Source organism: Trifolium pratense, linkage group LG1, assembly GCF_020283565.1.
Source record: "Trifolium pratense cultivar HEN17-A07 linkage group LG1, ARS_RC_1.1, whole genome shotgun sequence".
Lineage (NCBI taxonomy): Eukaryota > Viridiplantae > Streptophyta > Magnoliopsida > Fabales > Fabaceae > Trifolium > Trifolium pratense.
Genome location: NC_060059.1, coordinates 44,537,338 through 44,564,631, shown reverse-complemented (window position 1 = coordinate 44,564,631; position 27,294 = coordinate 44,537,338). Strand labels below are relative to the sequence as shown.

Genomic DNA, 27,294 nt, shown 5'->3' with positions numbered 1-27,294 from the left:
ATAATTTTAATAAGATTTGTGTGATATTGTGATTAATTCACACCGCGACGATTGTATTTCATAACGCAACGGCCGTAACAGCCGAAATCGCGAAATCCTTGACGCGATCGCGACGGCTATTTAAAACCTTGCTCGTATGTATGAGTATATATACATTGAGTTAGCATCTGGTTTTGATCCTCCACTCCACCCTCCGCTCCGAAACTCACTCACTCCCCAATCCCTAATCCTTCTTCTCTTACAATTCACATTCGCGCCAACACTACCGAACATGCCGGACTTTACTTTCAATCTCCACCACAATTCCGAATCAAACAGGTATATATACTTCCTTCCACACATTCATAATTCCTTTTCTCTCCCCTTCTGTCTTCTAACCCTAACATTTCGCTATTTCTTCAATCTTATTTTGAATGTTTCTTCTTCACTGCTCTAAGTTAAACTGCAATTTATCGACTCACTAATCACTTTTTATTCTAATCACAATCCGATTTGTTAACACTTGTTTACGAGATCTCACTGTAATTTTCATGTTACTGTCTGAAATGTAATGTAGTGCTAACGATTGGATTTCTGAGATTAGCTTTCAGAGTGAAAAGCTATGGGCTGTAGAATCGAAACTGTTCTTAAATTATGTTGTTGTCCTTGTTGAGTAAGCGTACATTGGAGGTTGATTCCAGGTAATTATTATTAATTAACATATATATATATGGTAGAGGAGGCGGTGCACACATTTGTCCTTGATTTTGCATTTTTGTTGCCCTCCTGTCCTGTGTTTGAATTTCATGATTATTTCTGCAGAAACTCTACTTTTATCATGTTATTATGGTCATTCCTTTTCTTCATCATAGCAATAGCAATAGCAATAATCACTCACATGTGTCCATGTCTACAGGGATTCTTATGGATTTGCATTAAGGCCTCAATACGCACAAAGATACCGAGAATATTCCTTGATCTACAAGGTAACTCTGCCCATTGTACTTCATCTTCCATTTATTTTACTGCTTAGTACTTAACCGCTCATCTATTTTCACATTTCAGTCCCCTATTGCCAAATTTAAATGTATTTTATGAGTAAATAAATAAAAGAAAAGCGATTAAAGGCATTAATTATATAATTTAGCCTTTTGATACAACTAAAAATTCAGCTGAATATTCGAAAATTCTGAGAATTGGGTTTTGCCAATAAGTAGCACAAATACAATGTAACTTTAATTGATGCATTTGTCATATAAGGAAGAGGAAGGCGAAAGATCGGATAAATGGACAAGTTTCATTGAACAGATAGACAAATCATCTCAAGTAAAATCTTCTGAGAACAAACATAAAGAAACATCGGAAGCTGAAAGTAGTGAGGTCAAAGAAGAGGAAAATCCTCATAGGGTAAGTAATGGGGATTATTCAAGTAGCAGGAGTTTTTCTGGAAGTACAGAGGTAGAAGACACAAATGCAAACAGAACTAGTGAAGGAAACAATTCAAGTGGGAGGAAGTCTTCTGGCACAAAGTCTTTATCTGATTGTTCACTAAGAAATAATTCTGCAAAGGAACTGCACCATTCGGAAGAAAGAAAGACCCGTAAGGTTCAACGCTGGGCTGAAATTAGACCATCTCTTAGTGTCATTGAAGAAATATTGAGCTCTCGTGTCAAGAAAGGAAAGAAAATGAAAGTTAAAAGGATAAATGGTCGTGATGACCACCTTCCATCTATAGAAGAATCAGAACCTGTAGAAGGGGATCCTGAGGAAAATATTCAGGGAGGAGAGGTCTGCACTAATGAAACACTAAATGGTGGTAATGGCTCAAGGGCTGAAAATGATATAACGGATCAGGACTTGCCAGAACTTTTCTGTCCATGGAAGGAACTGGAGTCCCTTGTTAGGGGAGGAGTCCCAAAGGATCTTAGAGGAGAGGTAAAATTGTGCTTTCTATTTCAGTCAAGTTCCGACTTTTGTTAAGGAAAAAGTACAGTAGCCTTCCCTACACTACAATATTGTTGTTACAGGTCTGGCAAGCCTTTGCAGGTGTGAAAGTACGGCGTGTTGAGAGCTATTATGATGATCTGTTAGCTCAAGAAACTAACAGTTGTGAAGGCGAGGAGCAAGCTGTTCCATCTGGTGCATCAGGGAAATGCAGAAAGCAGATTGAGAAGGTCATTAGCTGCATGCGCCTTGGAATTTATTTTGATTTGTAGGTGCTGCATCTTTTGCTTTATATTGCAAGTTGGTTCTCTCCTTATACTAAATTGCATTTTTCATTCTCAGGACATACCACGAACTTTCCCAGGGCACCCTGCTTTGGATGAAAATGGCAGAAATTCCTTGAGGCGTTTACTGCTAGCATATGCTCGACATAACCCCTCCGTTGGGTACTGCCAGGTAAATGTAGAATAAAAAATATATTTCTTGGTAAGTACTGATTCATCTACTATTTCCTAATGTTGGAGCTTTTGGAACTTGCTTATAAAATTTCCATTCCTCCAAACAAGTACTTTCCCTTTTGGAGCTTTTGAAATATGTTGTGCCATTGAGAAATTTAGTCAGTATGTCCAAAAACTGTAATGTTAATTTTCTCCTTTTATGAAAAATTAGTGATCTTGTAACTGAAAATCTCTCTCTCTCTCTCTCTCTCTCTCTCTCTCTCTCTCTCACTCACTGTGTGTGTGTGTAAAACTGTAAAAAAAATTGTTCATTTCTTTGTTTTCACTTTTCACTTACAGTTGGACCATAGAACAATATAAATTATGTCAAGTCTAATTTTCTTCTCCATTTAGCCACTTGATATCTGGTTTGCAAATTATGTCATAACTGAAGTTGAAAGTATCCTTTCAAGAACTACTAAATGTGTTTATAGATGTTAATATACTATAAAACTGCCAAGTTCTTTTTGGGATTTAATTACTTCTTGTGTAATTTGAAACCCGTGCTTTACTATTTCTGGTCTAATTTTTCTTTTCCCAAAAGGACTTCTGTTCTAGAAAATGAAAACAATAGTAAAATATCTGACAATTTTTTTGTCTGAGCTACAGTAGAGGACTTGAAAAAAGTTTGTGCGGAATAGCTTTCGATGTGTCTTTTCACTTGTTATACTATAAAAATAAAAACTAGTTTCTGAACTAATTTGTTGAGCAGACCCATACATTAATTGTTTATGGTTTTATGTCAAAAGTAGACTTATGTTCATGGTGGGGGAATTATGTTTTTAAAGATCATATAATTAGTAGCAGTTACTTGATAGTTGATACTAACCTTTTGCCATTGTCAAGCATGGTCAGGCCATGTCAATATAAGTATCTATCTATAACTTTCTATTTTTCAGCAAAGTTAGGGTCATGAAATGTTGCTTTATGTATATGGATGTCGGACAAGTTTTTAAATATACCATTCAGTGGTCCCATGGTTGAGTTGGTTGGATAATCAAATAAACAGACAATAAGGGTAAAATAGAGGCAATGCTTGGAAATAAATTTAAATTTGCTTTAACTTTTGCAAACTAGTAAGGTCTCTTCAACTTATAGCCGAAGACTGACATTGGTTCCTAGTGGTCTGTGAAACCTTGCCTACTTAATTCTGATGACCATTTGTTGTTTTAAGTGCACCTGCCTTTATTTTTTATTTAATATATTAATAATGCATTTCCATATATAGAATATCTTAAGCATTCTTAGGGTACCTACTTGTTAGTTCCTCCTTAAATCTTTAGCATGTGTTTGCTAGATAATTATAGAATGTTTAAAGCCTCAAGCATAAGCTGATTGGAAGCTTTTATGTTCTGTGCAACTTGAGGTGTGATATACACGCTAGTCGCTGTTATTGACCATCTCTGCATTTCCATAGTTATTACTCCCTTTGTGTGTGTGCATGTGTGTTTTGTGTTTGACTAGCACTATCAATTTTGTTGATTGCATCTATTAATCTCTTCACTGGTGGTATTCTTCATTATTGTTGTTGTCATCGCCATCATCATAATATTTTCTGTCATTAAATTTTGTTACTGAAACGCATGCAGGCAATGAACTTCTTTGCTGGTTTGTTGCTGCTTCTTATGCCAGAAGAAAATGCCTTTTGGTAGGTTTACGAAACTTTCCTTTTATTTCCCTTTGTCAGCACCTTTACAGCATAACCTGTAGAAAATAATAAGTGAATACTGTTTTTTTTTTTTTTTTATTCCTCAGCTCAAGGCTGGTTTAAATAGGAAGAGTACAAACATTAAAGGAAATAATAGATAAGCTTAGAATCTCCTAGAAATAACAAACTAGGAAACTAAATATTTTCCAACACCCCCCCTCAAGTTGGTGCATAGATATCTATCATGCCCAACTTGCCGATCAAATGCTCAAAGGTGGGTCTTTCTAAGCTTTTGGTCAAGATATCTGCAGTTTGCTGACTCGAAGTTACAAAAGGTAGACATATGATTCCGGCATCTAACTTCTCTTTTATGAAATGTCGATCGATCTCAATATGCTTGGTTCTGTCATGTTGAACTGGGTTATGAGCTATGCTAATAGCGGCTTTACTGTCAGAGTATAATTTCAATGGAAGCTCAATTTTCATCTTAAGCTCTTCTAGGACTCTGTGGATCCATAATCCTTCACAAATACCTTGAGCCATAGCTCTAAACTCAACTTCTGCACTACTTCTTGCTACAACTCCTTGTTTCTTGCTCCTCCATGTCACAAGATTACCCCAAACATAGGTACAATATCCGGAGGTTGATCTTCTGTCAGTGACTGAACCTGCCCAATCAGCATCGGTAAAGATAGACACATTTCTTTCATTAGTCTTCTTAAAAAATAATCCCTTTCCAGGATTTGCTTTCAAATATCGCAGTATCCTATAGACTGCCTCAAGATGTTCCTCAAAAGGAGAATGCATAAACTGACTTACTACACTAACCGAGAAAGCAATGTCAGGTCTAGTGTGTGACAAATAAATCAGTTTCCCAACCAATCTCTGGTACCTTCCAGTATCAACAGGAACACTACCTTCTTCCCAAAGTTTTGCATTAGGATCCATGGGAGTATCTGCTGGTCGACATCCACTCATTCCTGTTTCTTTCAATAAATCTAGAATGTATTTTTGCTGGGAAACTAGAATACCATCTTTTGATCGAGCAACCTCCATACCAAGAAAATATCTCATGGATCCCAAGTCCTTGATTTCAAAGTCTAATGCTAATTTCTCTTTTACTCTTGCCATTTCAACTATATCATCTCCAGTAAGGACGATATCATCAACATAAACAATTAGGACAGCAATTTTTCCATCTTGGGAGAACTTTGTGAACAAGGTGTGGTCAGCTTGTCCTTGAATGTACCCTTGTTTCTTCATGGAATAAGTGAACTTTTCAAACCAAGCTCTAGGAGACTGCTTTAATCCATACAAAGACTTATTTAGTTTGCATACATTTGATCCAAACTTGTCTTCAAAGCCAGGAGGAATGTCCATATATACTTCTTCTTCTAAATCACCATTGAGAAAAGCATTCTTAACATCCAACTGATGTAGGGGCCAATCTAAGTTAGCAGCAAGAGACAAGAGAATTCTGACAGTGTTCAATTTTGCAACAGGAGCAAAAGTCTCTGAGTAGTCTATACCATAAGTTTGAGTAAAACCCTTAGCCACCAATCGAGCCTTGTACCTTTCGATTGACCCATCTGAATTATACTTCACAGTAAACACCCATTTGCATCCAACCGTCTTCTTGCCATCCGGTAGTGTCATAACACTCCAGGTTTTGTTCTTTTCAAGAGCTTTCATCTCCTCAAGTACAGCTTCCCTCCACTTTGGAACTTCTAGAGCAACCTGTACATTTTTTTTGGAATCTCTACACTAGACAATTTTGAGGTAAAGGCAGAAAAAGACGAAGACAAATTTGAATATGATATAAAATTGGACAATGGGTATTTAGTGCAAGATCTAATAGGTTTTCTAACAGCCACAGGATCATCGATATCGGGATACAAAATACGACTCTCAGAAACAGAGATAGACTTACCTTTTCTTTTTTTAGGAAGTTGATCATCCCCCGGTTCAGATTCATGACAGTGTTGAGATGTGGACTCATCACTTTCTTTGTGATTCTTTCTCACAAAAACCTTTCCTTTCCAAGTCTTGTTTCCTGCTTCAAACCTATTATCTTTATATGACTCATTATTTTGTGGCATTTCAATTAGATCATCATTATCATTGTTTTCAAGATTCTCATTGTTTTCTTCATGAGAAAATGTAGGCTCGGATTCACCAAGCTCACTACTCATAACAGGAGTAGGATTAGATAAAGAATCATGACCATTTTTCGTTGGTGCAGAAGTATAAGTCTTAGAACTTTGTGATACCGGCAAAGATAAATTATTAAAAAAACTCATGTCCTCAGTTTGAAACGAGTTAAAAAAACTCATGTCCTCAGTTTGAGACGAATCTTCATTTAAATTTCCCCCCTGAAGATGCGTGTCAAAAAAAGGTTTGTTTTCAAAGAATGTAACATCCATGGTGACAAACATTTTCTGATTTTTTGGATCAAAACATTTATATCCCTTCTGGGTTGGAGAATACCCAACAAAAACACATTTTATAGCACGCGGTTCAAGTTTGCTAATATTCTTATGTTCATGAACAAATGCAGTGCAACCAAAGATTTTTAAGGTCAAATCGTTTGAAACACGATCATTAGGAAAACATTCTTTGAAAATATGAATTGGAGTTTTAAAATTAAGAACTTTGGAGGGCACTCTGTTAATTAAGTATGCAGCAGTTAAAACTGCTTCACCCCACAAATAATTTGGTACTTTACTTGCGAAAAGTAAAGCTCTAGCCACCTCCAACAAGTGCCTATTTTTTCTTTTTGCAACTCCATTTTGTTGGGGAGTGTTAGGACATGAACTTTGATGCACAATTCCATTTTCACGAAAAAAATCACTCAACATTGTGTTAAAATATTCTTTGCCGTTATCACTTCTAAATACTTGAATATTTGTTTGAAATTGATTTTGCACCATTTTAACAAAATCTTTTACGGCCTGACAAACGTCAGATTTCCCCTTTAACAAGTACACCCAACAAACTCTTGAGTGATCATCTATAAATGTGATAAACCATTTTTTATGAGAAAGTGTACTCGTTCGGTTAGGGCCCCAAACATCACTGTGAATAACAGAAAAAGGTTTTGATGGTTTGTAGGGCTGTAATGGAAAATGAGAACGATGATGTTTTGCAAATTCACATGCTTCACATTTAAACAAAGATAAATCCTTATTACGAAATAACTCAGGAAATAAGTGTTTTAAATAAGGAAAACTAGGATGACCTAATCGTGAATGCCATAACATAACATCATCATTATTATTATTCAGAACTAAAAAAGATTCAAAGCATGAACTTATTGGTTTGGAAGGTAGTTGTGATTCAGGTTCAATGTCGAAGTAGTAGAGTCCTCCACTCTCCTTAGCACTACCAATCATCTTCCCCGAGTTCAAATCCTGAAAAACACAATGAGTACGAAAAAAATTAGTTTGACAATTTCTATCTTGGGCTAATTTACTGACAGACATGAGACTACAAGATAGATTTGGGACATGAAGAACATCTTTAAGGGTTAGACTTGGAGACAACACAACCGAACCTTTACCCGCAATGGCTGAAAAGGATCCATCCGCAATTTTTATTTTATGGTTACCTGCACATGGACTATAAGAAGAAAACAGAGTAGAATCACCTGTCATGTGATCACTTGCACCCGAATCTACTATCCAAGCACGACTGGGACTGACACTAAAAAGGGCAGAAGTACCTTTGGGGGCAACAGAGCCAGAAAGAGTGTTAGATTCAAGAATTTTGTACAGTCTGTCTAGTTGTTCCATCGTGAATGAAAGCTGAATTGAAGAAGACTGATGCTCTTGATCAGAATTACTGGCTTGGAATGTATGACCCTCACCTCCACCTTTGTTCTTCTGATTTGAAGGTCGCGGAAGACCATGTAATTTCCAACATTGAAAAATAGTATGTCCCAAACGATGACAATATTTGCATTCACGACGATATTTGAAAGTGGATGATCGTCGTCGAGAATAAAAAAACGTCATAATTAATAATCTTAGCCAAGTAGTACCGGAAGCAGCAAAGAAAAATTAAAACCGGTGAACAGTACGCGCGAACAGTAACCACGTGAACAGTACATATGAACAGTGCCAACAAATGAACAGTACCATGAGTGAACAGTACGTATGAACAGTGCCAGCGAATGAACAGTGCCGCACACAAAATCAGTTGTCGTGGTCAGATTGTAAACACGACGGCGGCTAGGGTTTTGCGGAAGCGAGACCCCCAAAATCGGGAGCTCTCGATACCATGTAGAAAATAATAAGTGAATACTGTTTTTTTTTTTTTTTTTATTCCTCAGCTCAAGGCTGGTTTAAATAGGAAGAGTACAAGCATTAAAGGAAATAATAGATAAGCTTAGAATCTCCTAGAAATAACAAACTAGGAAACTAAATATTTTCCAACATAACCAATAGTTGTTCTCGTGAATAAACTTCCATCAATATTTTTTTTGTAATGGATTATATAAGGGAAACTCAATCTTCTAAGTATGACTGCATATTGGCATGGTTTAAGTGTTTAACACAACACATATTAGAACTGTATCAAAAGAAGTAGCAAAGATATAATTATTAATGAATTGAATCCTCAACCCATAGTTTTGTACCAACTTGATACACAGAGGTCAAGGATGGTGAAAATATAGAAATATTATTGGGTATCCAGGTGTTCAAAGACTTGGTACTGCTCTCCTCAATACTATTTCCCAAAATACAAGATAATCAACATTTTCTATTTTCCAAATTTATGTAACTACCTCACCTCTATGACTGCAAACCTACTATAAGAAGCAGTGGGGTAAGTAACCAACTGTTAGCTATTCTGCTGTGCCACTGTTATTATTTCTTTTAAGGCTCTATTTACCTACTGCCCTGCTTATTTCTTGTGTAACATAAACCTTCATTATTGGAGGTATACTACCAATACTCGGTTTAATTTGTTTTATGTTTATATGAACTGATTTGTTGTACTGGGATAACTCAGGACATTCGTTGGAATTATTGATGATTATTTTGAAGGCTACTATACGGAAGAAATGATAGAATCTCAGGTGTGAATGAAACTTATGTCTATATTAAAATGTAACAGAATATATTATTTATCTTGATTCCTGAGTCAGATTTGTTTGTCTGGTAATCATAGTATTGAGAGACACAATTGTCATTGCCAGTAACTGATAGGTGTGTGTGTATGATTTATGCAGTAATGGGATATAACAGTTTCAATAGAACAGTGAATATGTGATAGGAATATTATTAATGGAAGAAAAAGAGTACAAACTGACAAATAGGGAATGGAAAGGGAATGAACGAACTCTGTTAGTGATTTCTAACAGCCAAAATAAGCAAAGATGCTTCCTAACCACTGACACAGTGGCCCTACTCAATAACAAATTCCAGAGTGAATTAATCATTTGCTGACACCTCCTTTTATAATGCTAACTTCCACACAATTCCTCACTTATCCACGTCATCATTCATATTTCTTTTCTTTCTCTGATAGACACGCCACACTCTTGGCTTGGGCTCACTCTCATCTAAGCCCACTTGATCCACAATTCTATCAACACCACCCTCCTTAAAAACTGCCTTGTCCTCAAGGCTAAATTCAGGGAATTGACTGCGCAGAAATTCCACATCTTCCCAAGTAACATCATCTAGAGACTTGCCCTGCCACTTGATCAAGCTCTGATGCACAGCTATACCTTCCTTCATAACAACTCTAGCGCCTACCACCAATTCAGGATATACATCAATAGCTTCAGCTATTTCCAGATCCTTAGGAAGCTCTCCTTGTTGTTGATATTCCCCAACTGCTTTCTTTAACAGAGATACATGAAACACAGGATGGATTTTAGAAGGCTCAGGCAACTGTAACTTGTAAGCCACTGTTCCTATTTTATCTATAACTTTAAAAGGGCCATAGAAACGTGCTGCAAGTTTCTGATTAATCCTTTTAACTACTGACTGCTGTCTATGAGGTCTTAGCTTCAAGAAGACCCATTCACCTATGTCAAAACATAAGTCTCTTCTCTTCTTGTTTGCATATGCAACCATCTGTTCTTGAGCCTTTTTGAGGTGTAATTTGAGTTGATTGAGAGCTTCGTCTCTTTCTTTCAACTCTAAAGCTACAGCTGCTACTTTGGTTTCATTGGAAAGAAACCTCACAATACCAGGGGGCTGTCTACCATACACCACTTCAAAAGGAGTTTTGCCAATAGAAACATGATATGTGGTGTTATACCAATATTCTGCCCAAGCAACCCAATTAGACCAAGTTTTAGGTTGATCTGAAGCAAAACATCTCAGATAACTCTCCAAACACCTGTTTATGACCTCAGTTTGACCATCAGTCTCAGGATGGTATGCAGAACTCATCTGCAATTTTGTGCCCTGTAATTTAAACAGCTCCATCCAAAAGTGACTTACAAACAATGGATCTCTGTCACTGACTAATGACTTAGGCACACCATGAAGTCTAACAATTTCTTTTATAAACAATTCAGCCACAGACTTTGCAGAATAGGGATGTTTAAGGAGAATGAAATGACCATACTTTGATAACCTGTCCACTACCACCATTATAGCATCATATCCTTTAGACTTTGGCAGGCCTGTTATAAAGTCTAAGGATAATTCTTCCCATATAGCATTGGGAATTGGAAGAGGCTGCAATAAACCCCCAGGTGTAGTTGCTGAATACTTTTGCCTCTGACATATGTCACAAGCTCTAACAAAGTCTCTGACACTCTTTTGCATACCAACCCAATATAAATTTTCTGCTAGTCTCCTATAAGTTCTGAGGAAGCCAGAGTGACCACCAGTAGGTGTGCAGTGAAATTCTTCAAGTAACAGAGGTATGGATGGTGATTTGTGAGAAATCACTAACCTGCCATGATAGAACAGAACACCATTCTTCACACAATATCCTGGTTTTGCATTAGAATCTGTTTGTATGTCATCTATCAGACTCTGAATATCACTATCCTGTGTAACCTCATCTAATAGTTTTTTACTATCTATCCAAGTAGGATAAGACAGCAATGTATTGAACTCTGCTTCATCATAGCACCTGGATAGTGCATCTGCTGCTTTGTTCTCTAATCCTGGCTTGTATTTCACTTCAAATTGATAGCCTAGCAGTTTGGCTAGCCATCCTTGTTGATCAGGAGAGGTCACCTTCTGTAGCAGAATATGTTTAAGGCTCTTATGATCAGTGAAAACAGTAAAATGTTTTCCCAGCAAGTAATGGCGCCAATGTTGAATGCTCAAAACTAATGCCATTAATTCCTTCTCATACACAGACTTAGCTAAATTCCCATCAGATAATGCTTTGCTGAAATAAGCAATTGGTTGCCTTTTTTGCATCAAGACTGCCCCAATTCCTCTGCCAGCTGCATCACATTCTACCTCGAATGGAATTTCAAAGTTAGGCAAGGTTAGGACAGGAGGAGATGACATGATATTTTTCATCAATTGGAAGGCTTCTTGCTCATCATTACCCCACTTAAAATTGTCCTTCTTGGTTAAATCAGTGAGAGGTTTAACCATTTTGCCATAGTTCTTGATAAACTTCCTGTAGTACCCTGTGAGACCTAAAAACCCACGTACTCCCTTCACACCTTTTGGTACAGGCCAATCAAGTATACACTTAATTTTCTCAGGATCTACAGACACACCAGCCCCAGAAATAATGTGGCCCAAGTAATCAACTTGACTGCAACCAAATTTGCATTTGGCTTGATTAGCCACAAAACAGTTTGCTTGCAACACAGACAACACCTGATGTAAATGATCTTTATGTTGCCTCACATTTTTGCTATAAACTAAAATGTCATCAAAGAAGACCAATACGAATTTTCTCAAAAAAGGTCTGAAAATATCATTCATTATGGCCTGGAAAGTGGCTGGGGCATTCATTAAACCAAATGGCATTACTAGATATTCATAATGTCCATTATGAGTTCTAAAAGCTGTTTTATGTACATCATCTTTATGTACCCTGATTTGATGATATCCAGACTTAAGGTCTATCTTAGAAAAAACTGTAGAGCCAAACAGTTCATCAAGTAGCTCATCAACTATAGGAATTGGATACTTATCTGGAATGGTGGCTTTGTTTAAAGCCCTGTAATCCACACACATCCTCCAGCTTTTGTCCTTCTTCTTGACTAGAATCACAGGACTGGAAAAAGAACTCATGCTTGGTTGAATAACACCTGCTTGCAGTAACTCCTTGACTTGCTTCTCAATCTCTTGTTTCTGATGGTGAGGATACCTATAAGGTCTGACATTCACTGATTCATGCTCTGGAAAAAGTTTAATGTGATGTACTTTGGTTCTTTCAGGAGGCAGCTGAATACAATCTTTGAACACTTCATTAAACTGTTTCAACAATTCTTCAAACTCAGTTGGGATTTGAGCTTCATCTTCCATCTGTTGGTATTGAGCCCACCACCACTCATTATTCCACCTACTGTGATTGTTGCCCAGAAAACTGTTGAGATAGCTCTCATGATTGCTACCCTGACCTTGAAGTTTAACCATTTGATCCCCTTGCATAAATTGCATTGACAAGGTTTTCCAGTCCATCACTACTTTGCCCAATGTACTGAGCCATGCCACCCCCAACACCATATCCAATCCTCCAAGCTCCAAGACCCACGCATCAACCACAACTTGAATCGTTTCAATTTGAATTGTAATATTTTTACAGATTCCTTTTGAAACAACCTTATGTCCATCGCCCAATTTGATGTATTTATCAGCCATTGGAGTGATTTTCAAACCCAACGCCATAACTATCTGAGGAGAAATGAAGTTATGCGTGGCTCCACTATCAATCAAGACCAATACATCAACATCAGCAATTCTTCCTTCCACTTTCATCGTGCTCTGTCCCCCCATACTTCCTAGAACTCCCATAGACTTACACTCAACCTCCACCTCCTCTTCACCTTCTGAAACTTCTCCTTCCATCACTACTATTTCACCTTCTTCATTTATTGTTTCACCGTCCCCTAAAATCAACACCCTAAGTGCCTTTTCTGGACACTTGTGCTGGGTTGGGTGCCATCTCCCTCCACACTTAAAGCAAAGTCCCTTAGCTCTCCTTTCTACCACCTCATCGTTGCTAACACTGCGTACGCCCTTCCAAGAGTTGGATCGTACTTCACTGTCCATTTTTCGTCCAGTTGTTGCAAGCGAAGACGAAGAATTTGCGTTAGAACTGTTACTACCCGTTTTTGGATTCGGGTTAGATCTAGTGTCCTTTTGGGCCGTACCCGACCCGATACGATTGGAATTTGGCCCAAACCAATCGCTCCGGCCCATACGATCACCGTACATCTTCTTACCCACTTTGCGATCTCCATCGTCATCTTCATCTCTCAATTCTTCCTCCACATTCTTCGCAATCCTCATCACTTGCATTCTCGTCACCGGATTCAACGTTCGCACACGTCTCCTGATTTGAGCCTTCAACCCACTCATGAAATATCCCAAATATTGCTCCTCTGGAAGTCGTGCTACCTGAGACGAGAGAAGTTCAAACGCTTCAACATACTCCTCCACACTTCCGGTTTGTTTTAACGCCGAAAGTTCTTCAAATGGATTTTCCAATCTCCTACCCCCATACCTTGCAATCAGCGCTTTCTTCAATTTGATCCAAGACAGATCATCCTCTGTTTCCAGCAACAAATTGAACCAGTGAATAGTGGACCCTTCCATGCTTAATCTGGCTAATTTCACCTTCATCTCTTCCGTCGTGTGTTGAACATCGAAATAAATCTCAGCGCGTGTGATCCACGCCACTGGATCCTCTCCTTCAAACACCGGAAGTTTCACTTTCTTTCCAGACAAACGAGATTCATTCAGATCGTTTGTAACCGATCCTTCACACTCCGACGCCGACGACGCAGGAACCCTCTTGCCCAACTGTTTACTTAGTTCAGTCATCACTTTACTCTGTTGTTGCATCTGTTCAGCTAAGGATTTCAAGGTAGCTTGTACCTCACCCATCTGGCTCTCCAACACTTCTACACGATCTCCCATTTTTGGAACGGCAGCTTTCTTTGGCATAAGGTATGTATTTTCTGTATTGGGTATTGGATCCGGCAGGTCGGACCAATTGATAGGTGTGTGTGTATGATTTATGCAGTAATGGGATATAACAGTTTCAATAGAACAGTGAATATGTGATAGGAATATTATTAATGGAAGAAAAAGAGTACAAACTGACAAATAGGGAATGGAAAGGGAATGAACGAACTCTGTTAGTGATTTCTAACAGCCAAAATAAGCAAAGATGCTTCCTAACCACTGACACAGTGGCCCTACTCAATAACAAATTCCAGAGTGAATTAATCATTTGCTGACACCTCCTTTTATAATGCTAACTTCCACACAATTCCTCACTTATCCACGTCATCATTCATATTTCTTTTCTTTCTCTGATAGACACGCCACACTCTTGGCTTGGGCTCACTCTCATCTAAGCCCACTTGATCCACAATTCTATCAGTAACAGACTCACAGAAGCTTTTAACTTGTCAGGTGGACCAGCTTGTTTTTGAGGAATTGATGCGTGAGAGATTTCCTAAACTTGGTTTGTATTCATCATCTTTGCTCTTTAGTATTCTTCTTACAATTGTCTCTGAATCAACTTGGATAGCATTTTTTATTCTATGGATGTTTTTGGTGCAGTTAATCATCTAGATTACTTGGGAGTGCAGGTGGCATGGATATCTGGACCGTGGTTTCTATCAATCTTTGTGAACATGATTCCATGGGAAAGTGGTAAAATATTTTTTGGAATATTTTTGTTTTTATTTAATATTACAGTATTGATTTTGAACTTGGCAAGTTGGCATGTTCTTAAATGTTACCTTTCGACGTGTTTCTGCATCTCAGTTATTCGAGTTTGGGATGTTCTGCTATTTGAAGGAAACCGTGTTATGCTATTTCGAACAGCACTGGCTCTAATGGAATTATATGGTATTGACTTGTGCTTTTCTTGTTTACATTCTGATATGCGCTGACCAGTATGTGCAAGTAGTAAACTAAACTAAGTTATTGTTTACATTGTTAAAATAATGTATCTTTCTAGGTCCTGCATTAGTTACAACAACAGATGCAGGTGATGCAATTACTCTATTGCAATCACTTGCTGGCTCAACATTTGATAGCAGCCAACTTGTCCTTACTGCTTGTATGGGTTACCTAGCTGTGACTGAGGCAAGATTACAGGAACTGAGAGAAAAACACCGTCCATCTGTATTAGAAGTTATAGAAGAAAGGTCACAGAAAGGACGAGTTTGGAAAGATTCCAAAGGGCTTGCATCTAAATTGTATAGTTTCAAGAAAGACCCAGGGCCCCTGGTAGAAGAAAGAAAAGCTAATGACGAAGGTGATATGGTAGCTGATAAGGATGTGCAGTTGGACTTGGAGTCCCATTCCTCTAATTTAGATGAATTGCTCAATAGCCTCAATATTGATTCCAAAGTGGATTCCCTACCAGATGTCCAGGATCAGGTTGCTTCTCCTCCTCAATTTTCACCTTGCTTCTCCATCGCAACTTACTATAAATCCAACTCTAATTTGATTGAAATTAGATTGAAATTTATCTACCCTTAAACTCTAATTCAAACTATATATCCAACTTAGTATGCTAAAACTCCTTCAAGATGTGTCTGTTTTGTTTTGTTTTGTTTTGTTATGCTCTCTATCTTAAAGTCAGGTTAACTTAACAGTGGTAAAAGGTGTATGCACTGTATACAATTTGAAATTAAGCAATCTGTAATATCAAGCACGAGTAACTGTCTATCTGTGATACTCATATACCATTTGACTCAGGCGCATTTAAAACATTTAAAAGGAACTAGAATAGGATGAAACTAAATTGCAATTGTGTCTGTTCAGTGGGATTTAATTTGTTGATTTTATACTTCTGAATTTTTGTCCTTTAAAGCAGAATTAGATCTTATTAATCAGAAAATTGTACTTAAAAAAAAATGCTTGCTCCGTATGGAGATAATTATTTTCTACGAAGCATTTCTATAGCGTTTCTTTGGTTCCATCTAATAGATATACATCTATTATCTGTCTACTTAACAAAATTGGGATTGATTGCTTGTTACAACTTTGTTTTGTATAAATTAAAAATAAAAAATTTAGGGCTTTAATGCACTTTTGATCCTCCTAGTTTGAAAAACTTGAACTTTTGATCCCCCTATTTTAAAAGCCAACACTTTGATCCCCCTATTTTAGTTTTTTCTGAATTTTAGTCCCCCAACTCAATTTGGTCAAATGTTTGTTGATGTGTGAAGCTCATTGATGACGTGGCAGTGTCCATGTGGACAAATCATATTCCATGTCATTAATTTTTTTCTTTAAATAAAATATTATGTTTTAAAAGTATTAAAATAATTAATTAATTAAATAAATTAATAATAATAAAAAAAAACAGTAAAATTAACATCTATACATATATATAATTAAAAATCAGTAAATTACCCAAATATATAATTAAAAATCAGTAAATTGCCCAAATATATAATTAAAAATCAGTAAATTATCCAAATATATAATTAAAAATCAGAAAATTATGCCTCATAATGAAATAAAGTATACCATAAATTGGTCATCTATTATGTTGATTTCAAGATACCATAATACCAAAATACACCAAAACATTAGTTTCAATTGCACTGTGTGCATCTCATGTAGATTTCAAAATACCAAAACACTAGTAATATTCTTAAGATGCTTACAAAATACCAAAACATTTATAACATCTAAGATGTTCCAAAATTCTAATTCTAATCAAACTATTAATGCTTGTGAATCTTGGGTTTGGGGTGGAGCTTGTGATCCATGGTCTATAACAGTCTAATAATTTTTTGCCTTTTTTTGACCTTAACTTGAGTGTCCACTTCAGCAGCAGGATATTGCTTGTTCAATTTTTGCTTCTGTAGTACTTTAGTGCTATAAATGTTTGCATACTGTAGTGCTATAAATGTTTGCAATTTGGCTTGCTATTTACAAATATAGGGCTATTATTTTTTTACTTTCTTAATAAAGAAAATGAAGGATCACTGTCACAGATAAAACATGTTTAGTGAAATCAAAATTTTAAATTGCTACATTCTTACTAGAGAAGCATGCAATTGTGTGCGAATGTAAATATACAATTTTCTATCGAATGACCTTTATTTTTGAGGTCATGTGGGTTGACTATTGTTAAATTTTTAGCTATTGCATTTGCATAATTGACATGACTGGATACTGTAAGTTGGCTGCAACACTCGGATAAAATAACCTATTCTATTCTTCCTAAGTGTAGGTTGGCTGTGTGACACAAATCTTCCTGATGGAACCACAACTTCATTTGTCAAATTATACATTCCCAGTGGCCAAAATTTGAAATTATGTAATATTACTATCATGACAATTCATAATTTCAAAGTCTAATTTCCTGGTTTAATTATGGACTGAAAGTATGTATCCTATAAATAATTATGGACTTGAAATTATTGTGCAACATTATAAATTTCAATGATTCACAAATTCATTGAAATCATGTATTATTACAATCATGACAATTCATAATTTCAAAGTCTTATTTCCGGGTTCAATTATGGTTTACAGTGATCCAAAAGCATTTATCCTATGAATTGTTGCTTTATTATAACCCTGTAACTCCTAGTTTTAATGGTTACCAGCTTTTGTGCAGGTGGTTTGGTTGAAGGTTGAGTTGTGCAGATTGCTGGAGGAGAAAAGATCTTCCATACTCAGGTTACTATTATTGGTCTTCATATTCTAATTCTCAATCCTTTTAGACAACTTGATTTGTTCTCTAGCGTATTACATATAAAGTTGCAAAGAATGTTTCTCTAATAAAATTGGAGGAAAAATTAAGTTCATGAAGGAATCATAATCCCAGTGCAATAGCCTCAGGCTTAGCCTTGTTTAGTCACCTATCTGCGGCTACAGTAATTCAAAGCCTACCCATAAGAAATTCCTTCCAATATTTCCAATGACTGTGTTCAAATCAATCCCCAAAACTGAGTTTGGAAATAGTTATCAACCAACAGTATATGCATCTTTCTACTTCACGCCTCATTGTTGATCCGTTGTTGAATATTCTTGATTTTGCTTATTTGTTTTATATTCCATTCAGGTCTTCTTGCATATAATTCAAGTGTTATAAATCTTTATAATGTAGTGCATTTAGCACTTTTAATGTTATGTGTAGCTTTCCCCTTTTCATTACCCATGTTCCTTTATTAATATGATAACTTTATGTTTTTAATACAGAATTTTGAGATTGCCTTAATAATAGTTAATACCTTATACATTTCCATGTGTGTTTCATATCTTGAACAGAGCTGAGGAACTAGAAACAGCTCTAATGGAGATGGTGAAGGAAGATAATCGTCTGCAGTTGACTGCAAGGGTATATGCAAGATTTGAAAATTGATCTTTCTGTTTTATATTATCTCTTTGTTGCTATTTCTGTTTCTTAGAATTTGGACTAGACCTAACTCAACCCCAAAAGCTAGCTCAAGAGGTGAGGGTTGTTCATGCCTTATAAGGACTATTTTAGCCATGTTTCTTGTCGAAGTAGGATCTCAACACACACCCTTTGACATCCAAGATGAGAAATCTAGAGTGTGGACAAATTTGGGTGGCCCAATAACAACATTCATTCACATCTAGGAGATTTACTTTTGCCACCCTACCAGTTTCTCGTGCGCCCTACAAGTTTACAGTTTTACCCTTCCGCTACTTAAGTGGCGGATGTTATAAAAATGTGAAATTTGAGAAGAAAAAAAAACCCCTAACATGAAATTTTCTCATTTTTATAACATTCATTACTTAAGTAGCGGACGGACAGAATCCGCTACTTAAGTAGAGAATTGGTAAAAATGAGATTTTCGAGAAAAAAACACCCTCCTACCGTGAAATTTTCAAGATTTTAAACGTAGAATCCGCTACTTAAGTAGCGGACGGGGGTATTTTGGTAATTTTGTAGGACACACGAAAAATAGAGTAGGGTGGCAAAAGTAAATCTCCACATCTAGAACTAGACATGTATAGTGTGGACAAATACGGATGGTCTAATAACAAATCTAGGATTTGGTCTTGATACAATATTAGAACTTGAGCTAAGGCATAACTCAATTATAAAAGTTATCACATCTAAACTGTCTGAGCCTTATAATTTATGAGGACTATATTTTGGCCATATCCCTAGTTTATATGCGATCTTAATGGTGTTCATTAAATTTCTGAAAATGAAAGTTATTTTTCGCCTTGCCTTTATTTTTCTATAAATATCCTTCATAGTGCAAAAGGGGGATCAAATGGAAGATTGTCTGATTAATAAAAGGTTGAAGAACACTAAAAAACCTGAGACAAAACAATAAAAACAACTATCCTCTGGACGCACATACTATTATAAGAGGTGAAAGTTTTTGTGTAGTATATTCGATCAACTGAGTAATTTTCTCACCCCCTACAGATCCAATAATGCCGCCCAAAAACTCAAACTCCATAATACCAATTGCTACAGGAATACCGTGTAATTGACCGGTGCCTGAGTTATTGTAAAATTGGTTTCTGATGGAGCCGAATGGCATTGCTTGGTCCATATAGCTAACTCTATCCAATGGTACTAAACTTGGTTGTTATTGATACTTGATATATTTGAAGCTTTTAATATGTCAAATTGTCCTATGCTTTTTATAAATTTTCTGTTGCTGATACTGGTATTAGTCCCCTGTGCATCCTTGTCATTGTTTGACCCAATGCTATGGCATACAGCCAGGCTGCTACTTTTTTAAGTGATACCCTTGGGTCAGATTGTTACTATGGAATATTTTATGTGCTTGATCCTTCAAATGTCTTGACATGAACTCACTATTATGTCAATTTCATTTTTCTATAACAGAGCAAATAGGGAGAAATTTTGAAACTTCAAGATAACAATAGATTAACCTTAACCACCTATTTTTTCCTGTTAAGGTATATATCTTAGAAGAGATCATTATACTAGACTCATTCCTTAAGTACATAGAGTATAAGTAATATGTGAAAAATAGGAAGGCGGGATATATTTTCAACGTTCAATTTATACACATGAATTACAAGAATAATAAATGTCAATGCAATTTACAAGAATTTACAATGTCAATGCCATATTCTCTGAGATGCATTATTATAAAATACCTTCATTTAAATATCATTTAATCATTCAATCCTCAGAGAGGATTTTTTACTAGGAAAGCTAGTTCAGCATCCAAGTACAAACAAATATGTTGATGATTTCTTTCTTCTCTACAAAACTCATGTATGGTAACTTGAATTTCAAGAGCTTCAAGAATGTGTGATCATCATGCAGGTTGAGCAATTGGAGCAGGAGGTATCTGTGTTACAACAAGCCCTTAACGATAAGCAAGAACAAGAAGCTTCCATGCTGCAGGTTCTATGTGCACCTGTTTTCTCCAGTGTCTATTTCTGTAAGCTTATTTGCAGAAGTAAATAAGTATAGAAATTGAGAAAAATATCTATAATAAATTGTATGGAAAATTTTAAACTCTTCTACTTGCTCAGGTCCTAATTCGGCTAGAGCAGGACCAAAAAGTTACTGAAGATGCCCGTAGAAGAGCAGAGCAAGAACTTGCAGCTCAGAAACTTGAAGTTCACATCCTCCAGGTAACCTCTCCCCTTAATGATCATGATGATTTGGGTCATTTTTTACTGTATACCACAGTAAATTTTTTTATATGGAAACATGCTTAGAATGTCATATCAATGTTTTTCTTTAAAAAAAAAAAGAGATATGGAGACAAGTCTTGGAAGTGCATAGGTTTTACAAAGATGAGAATGTTACAAAATATGAGTGAAAAGGAGGTTTCTTTGAGAAAGATGTTTTGGGAGACTCAAGGAAGTGCAGATGACATGTAACAAGATGACTGAAGGAATTAGAATGGTAGACAAACATACACTCCAAGAATCGAGAGACTTTGGACCAAATGATAAATGTTCTTGATTGTAGGGTGATAGTAAGCAACAAAATATTAGGGCTAAAAGAGCATATTACGAAGCATTTCATTTTGTAAAAATATTAAAAATTGGAATAATGATAAGATGCCAAAGCATAACACTAAGAACAGAGTAAGTATGCAAGAGCATGTACAACTTGGTGTGTTAGGCACCAAAACATGTCTTAAATATTTTGATAGAAAACGGTAGCTATATAGTGAATCATTGAACTAAAGAAAAGAAAATAAAAATGATAGCACTCGATGAAAGAGCTTTACAAGCGGCATTGCCCTTCTTCACTCACGCGATATTGCTGGATCGGGCTTTCGCCCATTGTCCAAGGTTCCCCACTGCTGCCCCCCGAGGGAACTTTTATCATATTAGAACAATCCTCTGCAGAATTTGTCTATAACCACAGTTTGTATTATTAATATAGAATTCAAAAAGAAGTACGTTAGAGAAAGTTTAGAGACACCATGATAGAATAGATACAAGCAATTCCCAAGAAAGTCGAGAGTCTTGATCTCTCCCTCCAAGTATTAGAGAACTTGGTCTCTCCCTCCCATAACCATTCAATAACTACCCAATCATTACTTTTTCCTTTCCTTTCTATATTTATTCAACAACAGAAACACACATAATCAATAATTGCTATGCATAACTGACACCAATAAATAACATAATCGCTCATAACCGTCCATAATAAGAAGTCTATCATATTTCTGGTGTGATTTGTGATAGAAAAGTACAATCGAAGTGTAAAGAAAAATCTTGTCGTGGAAAGCTGAACGTTGGCTGATAAAGGCTAACAAGAAAGCAAGTTTAGTGTTGCAAGGATGAAAACGTTAAGCAGTATAATAAATATACTCTATACGTGCTGCATATCCAAATCATGAAATTCAAACTTTCCCTATATTTTATAGTCGTCTTCTATGTTGAGGAACTTTCTAATATTTGGTATTTGAGAGAAAGAAGTAGCCGCACTGTGCTAACTATTAAGGATCTTACTAGACATGATTATATGCAGTGTAATAAATATGCAGGAAAAGTATGAGAAGGCCATGGCATCAATTGCTGAGATGCAGAAGCGAGTTGTTATGGCAGAAAGTATGTTAGAGGCTACCCTTCAGTATGAATCTGGTCAATCCAAAGCACTATCTTCTCCAAGGTACACACGTGTTTTAGATATCAGATTTTCTTCGTAGATTCTATGAATCTACATACGACATTCCTCTTCTAGTCTAAATTGTTTGTTATCAATTTTCTAGTCCAAATTGTTTCTTACTACTTGCTATGATTCTCCTTTGCAATTTCTTGGAACTTGATACCTCAAGACCATTGTTATTGTGCATGTATGATAAGTTAAACATTGATTCTTAATTACCTTCTAAATTATGTAATTTATGTGCGTCTTTTCTCAGATCTCACAACTTATATTTATAACAGTGTTACAATAAATACATTGAATGTATAATGAATAAGCACTAACCTAGGAAGTTGTAAACTCTAGGAATATTAACAATCAGTCTTAGGAACTTGCTTATGCAATAGATAATTTTTTAGGTTTAAACTAGATGTAAACAGCATCCTCTATGAACTACCCATATTGCATAAGCTTATCTTAACCAACTATGAAAAAATGATTTTTTTGTTTAAACAAATAGCATTAAATGGTCGATTTTCATTAATGAAACTGAATAGTGAATGAATAGCAACAAAGTAGCCAAGGCTTCAATGAAAGACTTGAAGTCTTTTGGTCAATATCATCATTCATGCTTCTCTAGTGCTGAACTGCAAATAACTTTCCGAAATGACAAACTATTGGAAAGAAGACTGTTGTTATTATGATCATATCATGGAAAAACTTCTAATATTGGAAAGAATATTTTTATTTTGTTATCCAATATTAGAAAATGTACATTCATTAACTTTAATAATTTGTTTTCTACCATCTTAGTCCTTTGAATGACATTACCTAGTTTCCCTGGATTTTCCTTTGTGGGCAAGGGATGCTAATATAGTGTGTTGCATATGATGTGAGACTACTTCGTCTGATACTACATTCTTTCTAAGAGAAATGCTAGCATCACACTCTCAAACACACTCTTTTGACACACTCCAATAACATAAAGCCACCCCATCCCATTTTTTTATTCTACAACCTGTTTAACCGGTTCTATCGGTTAAAACAAACAACACATTTTATTTTTATTTGTTTAGAATCAGAATTTAATTGTTCATCTTCTTGGAGAAATCTATGGTCTCTATCGATGGATCTGCAATGAACAACAAAAGCAACACTTTTATTATTCGTCTTTGGCTTTCTCATACACATACCAGATCTGAACAAAACAAAGGATTTTTTATTACAAGTGGGTCATTTTGCCTTAAATAAAATATGTTCTTTTGCCATGTCCACCTTCTATTTCACCAGTGACCACCTTTAATTCTCTACCCACACCCAAGCAACCAAAACACAAAGAATTTGACCATATGTATTCACGATTGAACATCGTCGCGGCGACTCGTCGTAGTGTTATTTTTGTAAGTTTGTTGGGTGTTCGTTTTTTATTTTGGCAAGATTCTAGCAACCATGGTGGCGAATTTGCAGAGCCACCTTGAGGAGAAAATGAATTTTTTGGACTTTGGTTACTGACAAGAAGATGAATGATCGAAGGCAAAATAATAAATAAATAATAAAAAGTTTTTTTTTTTTACACAAAATAATAAAAAGTTAAACCTCTCAAATTTGGTATGGGTTGCCGGTTAATAGAGTAAAAAAGTGGGGTGAGGTGGTATAATATTATTGGAGTGTGTTGAAAGAGTGTGTTTGAGAGTGTGATACTAGCATTTCTCTTCTTTCTAATCATTTTAATTGGAGGTATTTTTGTAGGGCTGGTCGTGTAGAAAACGCTGCAAGGAAGATTAGTCTTCTAAATTTTGGACTTGGCTGGCGTGACAGAAACAAGGTAAGATCTTCTCTATTTGCTTAAAGTATGCCCCATTTACTAATATTCAAGTAGAGAACACATGCTTACGGTTTTGTGTTGCTAAATCTAATTAAGAAGAATTCACCATTGGACAGTTCACCAATTCAATTGGCAATTTCATGCCATTAAAATTCCGATCACTGACTGTTATTTGAACCCACAGCTTCATGTTTTGATGGGGGAAATATAACACCCCATATCGATTTATCTTGAATATCAATAGGGATGTACATAACTAAATCAGGATATATTAAAATTACAAAATAAAATTTGTCCGATAAAATAAACTACAAAGTAGTAATTCAGATAATTACATAATTCTACTATAACCCGCATAGTAGTAACATAGATTCAAGACTAAGTCTTATAAAATAATTCCATCATTGAAATAAACAGGTCAAAGCAACATGAGGTTTTGCCACTGGTTCGTCCTCTCTTCTGCCTTCATATCTCTTTCCACCTATTTATCTTAAATCAATAATGTGGGTGTGAGACTGTCACTTGTCTCAGTGAGTTCCACAAAAAACCTAGATGTCGGTACATCTATATTTGTCAGTTGATCAACATAGAAGTTTTTCTGGTAATTATACGAAATAAAGTTGTAACTCACATAATTATTATTATCTTGTCCATTTTACAAATTCAAAGGACACTCTGAGATGAACTGGTCTCAGAGGCCTGACTCCAACACGGACTAATGGCTCACAAACATGATTGGATTCAACAATGTTAAAAGTCGGTCTGTTTTTACTATTCCTTGACTTTACATCGTCCTAGGCTATTTGTTAGTATTCCTAGTCATTACAACTTTATAGAAATTTAAAGTAATTATTGCAGCATCATTGAAGGTGTGTGATCTTCTTCTAGACACACATAATTTTACATATTTTACATGGTATCAGAGAAGGTTCTAATTCTCTGACTTGACTTTGTGCTTCACTATCGTTGTCGGTGGCACCATTTGCCGCCGGTGTAATACCCCAAATCCAATATTCATAATATTCTAGTTTTAGGTTGCTCTGTCTAATCAGGTAGCGGATAAAAACAACTTTAAGATTTAAAGTAAAAAATTAAAGTATAAAAATATTGGTCCAGGACATTGCTATCTACTTCATACATTGCTAAGGTAATTAATCAGCATGAACATCAAGTATCAAAAATCCTTTTCTAAAACGATACATTTTTAATTTGCAATAAAACAAGGTATATGACTCTATGAACCCTTCTCGAGTGTCACAATCAGAGCAGAGCTTCACCAAAACTAGAACATCGAGACTCAACAACCTGAGAATCTGGACTCCAAGAGCCCAACACATACCACAAAACAGGGGTGAGAATATAGCGGATGTGTAAAAATCACAAATTTTGGGAAAAAAAACCTGTCCGCTACTTACTTAAGTAGCGGACAGTGTTTGAGTAACCAATAGGGCGGCAAAAGTAACTCCCGAGAATATATTCATAAAACAGTAACTGAATAGACTCGATCCATCAAACACTAGACAACAATAAACAGTTGAATCATATGACACATACATAGGCTCATTTCATCAAATAATCATCAACATGATTATCCAATTATCATTAACATAATGCACCAATTAACAAAGCACACTTCTCAAATACTAACACATCATTTCTTAGAATATCATATATATGTGCTACTGAAATATTCAACTCACCATTACACACCAATTAACACAAGTCAATTAACGCATCATTCAACAATCACAAAACACATCATTTATCAAGGAAAGACAACTCACCAATCTCACACAACACATTATCGATTACAAGTATGTATGCAATGTTTTCTTAACTGGATTCTACATGCATGTGGTACCAATTTTTGGGTGTCAGAGTTATGTTACTGATCAATCCCACAACGTTACTCAACGACATAATTTTTGGGTGTCAGAATTATATTACCGAACAATCCCACAACGCCATTCAACTTCCTAATGTCACACTATGAGTCACTTTGAGATAAAAATTTGTACCAAAGAAAGGGCAATATAACAAATGGGTTGAAGAGTGTATTGTTAGTAGTAGTAGTAGTATATCCTTCTATCCAATTGGCAGACCTTTGCCAGTTTTCGGCAGCTAGAACCAGAAGTTTATTGTTTATTATTGTTTGTAAAGTTTATCCCTTCACATGCTATTAAACAGGGAAAACCTAACACCGAGGAATCCAGTGAAAGTTTGCATGACAACGTCACTCCAAGAAAAGAGTCCAATAAGGAAGAACAAGGTCGATAGAGCATGCAGCGCAGTGGCGCTCGAACCCACAATCCAGTTCTTTGCCAACTTTTGAGTTGTTGCTTATTCCTGATATCACTGCCCAATTTTCATTGTTAATTCTCCTCTTCCTTTCTTCGTGATCCATTGTATTCTGCTAAAGTTAAATCCGATGTAAGAAATTGTTTCATGTGTTGATAGATCAATTAGGTGTAGAGAATATATTTTTGTCTTTGACACCATTGTTCCAATCAATTTGTTTGCCAAGTATAGTGGAAAAAGTTGACAAAATTATGTACTGACCGAAAGAAGAAAAACGGAAATCTAATCTTGGTTAGCAAGGGCTCTTAGATTTGATACAGATTCGGTAAGCATTGAAATGTGAGAAAAAATATTAGGCGGTGTCCTTATTTTGATATTTTTAAATTTTGTCTCCTTTTTCAAAAATCAACTATTTGATCCGGGGTGTGGTTATGGTGCATAAGCCCAAACTTATGCACCATGCATATTTGCTTCCTACACCCAGCATATTTGCTTCCTACACCAAAAGTCAGCCCAAGCCCAAAATTAGGCAATCCATTACTCGCCCGCCCCTCATATACTACCCCATTACTTGTGCGCCCCCCTTTTGCTTAGCGCACCCCCCAATTTTTTTCCTTTTTCTCCTAGATTTCTTGTGAGCCCCCCAAATTTTTTTTCCTCCCCTAGATTTCTAGCGCGCCCCCAATTTTTTTCCCTCCAAACTTCTGGCGCACCTCACCCCCCAAATTTCTAGCGCGCCCCCTGTTTCCAATTAAATAATAACTTTTGTTCATTTGAAGTATATATTATAAAAATTCATTTTTAATTAATTTTTGTCATACACCCCCTCGAAGCCCAACATAATAACGAATGATTCATGTATATATAAAGCATACTTGTCAAAC

The 27,294-nt window shown here is 36.0% G+C and overlaps 1 protein-coding gene across 7 annotated transcripts; it reads left to right on the top strand.

Moving 5' to 3' along the window:
* The first annotated feature begins 150 nt into the window (after positions 1–150).
* LOC123907162 (EVI5-like protein) lies at positions 151–26,786 on the top strand. 7 transcript variants are annotated; one of them, XM_045957324.1, is made up of 19 exons: positions 151–318; positions 584–680; positions 896–965; positions 1,240–1,914; positions 2,007–2,153; positions 2,266–2,379; positions 4,010–4,068; positions 9,082–9,148; positions 14,652–14,703; positions 14,802–14,894; positions 15,009–15,092; positions 15,205–15,629; positions 17,830–17,891; positions 18,483–18,552; positions 20,500–20,580; positions 20,712–20,813; positions 22,187–22,311; positions 24,037–24,112; positions 26,300–26,786. In XM_045957324.1, exons 2-19 carry the CDS (start codon positions 634–636, stop codon positions 26,387–26,389), a joined length of 2,439 nt encoding a protein of 812 aa, XP_045813280.1. In that variant the 5' UTR covers positions 151–318; positions 584–633; the 3' UTR covers positions 26,390–26,786. The 7 variants fall into 7 exon arrangements, 3 of the variants coding, with proteins under 3 accessions (XP_045813280.1, XP_045813272.1, XP_045813263.1); XM_045957316.1 differs by having other exon boundaries at positions 172–318; positions 591–680; XM_045957307.1 differs by having other exon boundaries at positions 172–318; positions 557–680.
* The last annotated feature ends 508 nt before the right edge of the window (positions 26,787–27,294 follow it).

Bases quoted from the DNA above. Each gene is read 5' to 3' on its own strand.
- LOC123907162 (XM_045957324.1), top strand. From the start codon at position 634: ATGTTGTTGTCCTTGTTGAGTAAGCGTACATTGGAGGTTGATTCCAG. The intron at 1,915-2,006 runs GTAAAATTGTGC...TTGTTGTTACAG, and splicing joins CAAAGGATCTTAGAGGAGAG to GTCTGGCAAGCCTTTGCAGG. The intron at 15,093-15,204 runs GTATTGACTTGT...GTATCTTTCTAG, and splicing joins GGCTCTAATGGAATTATATG to GTCCTGCATTAGTTACAACA.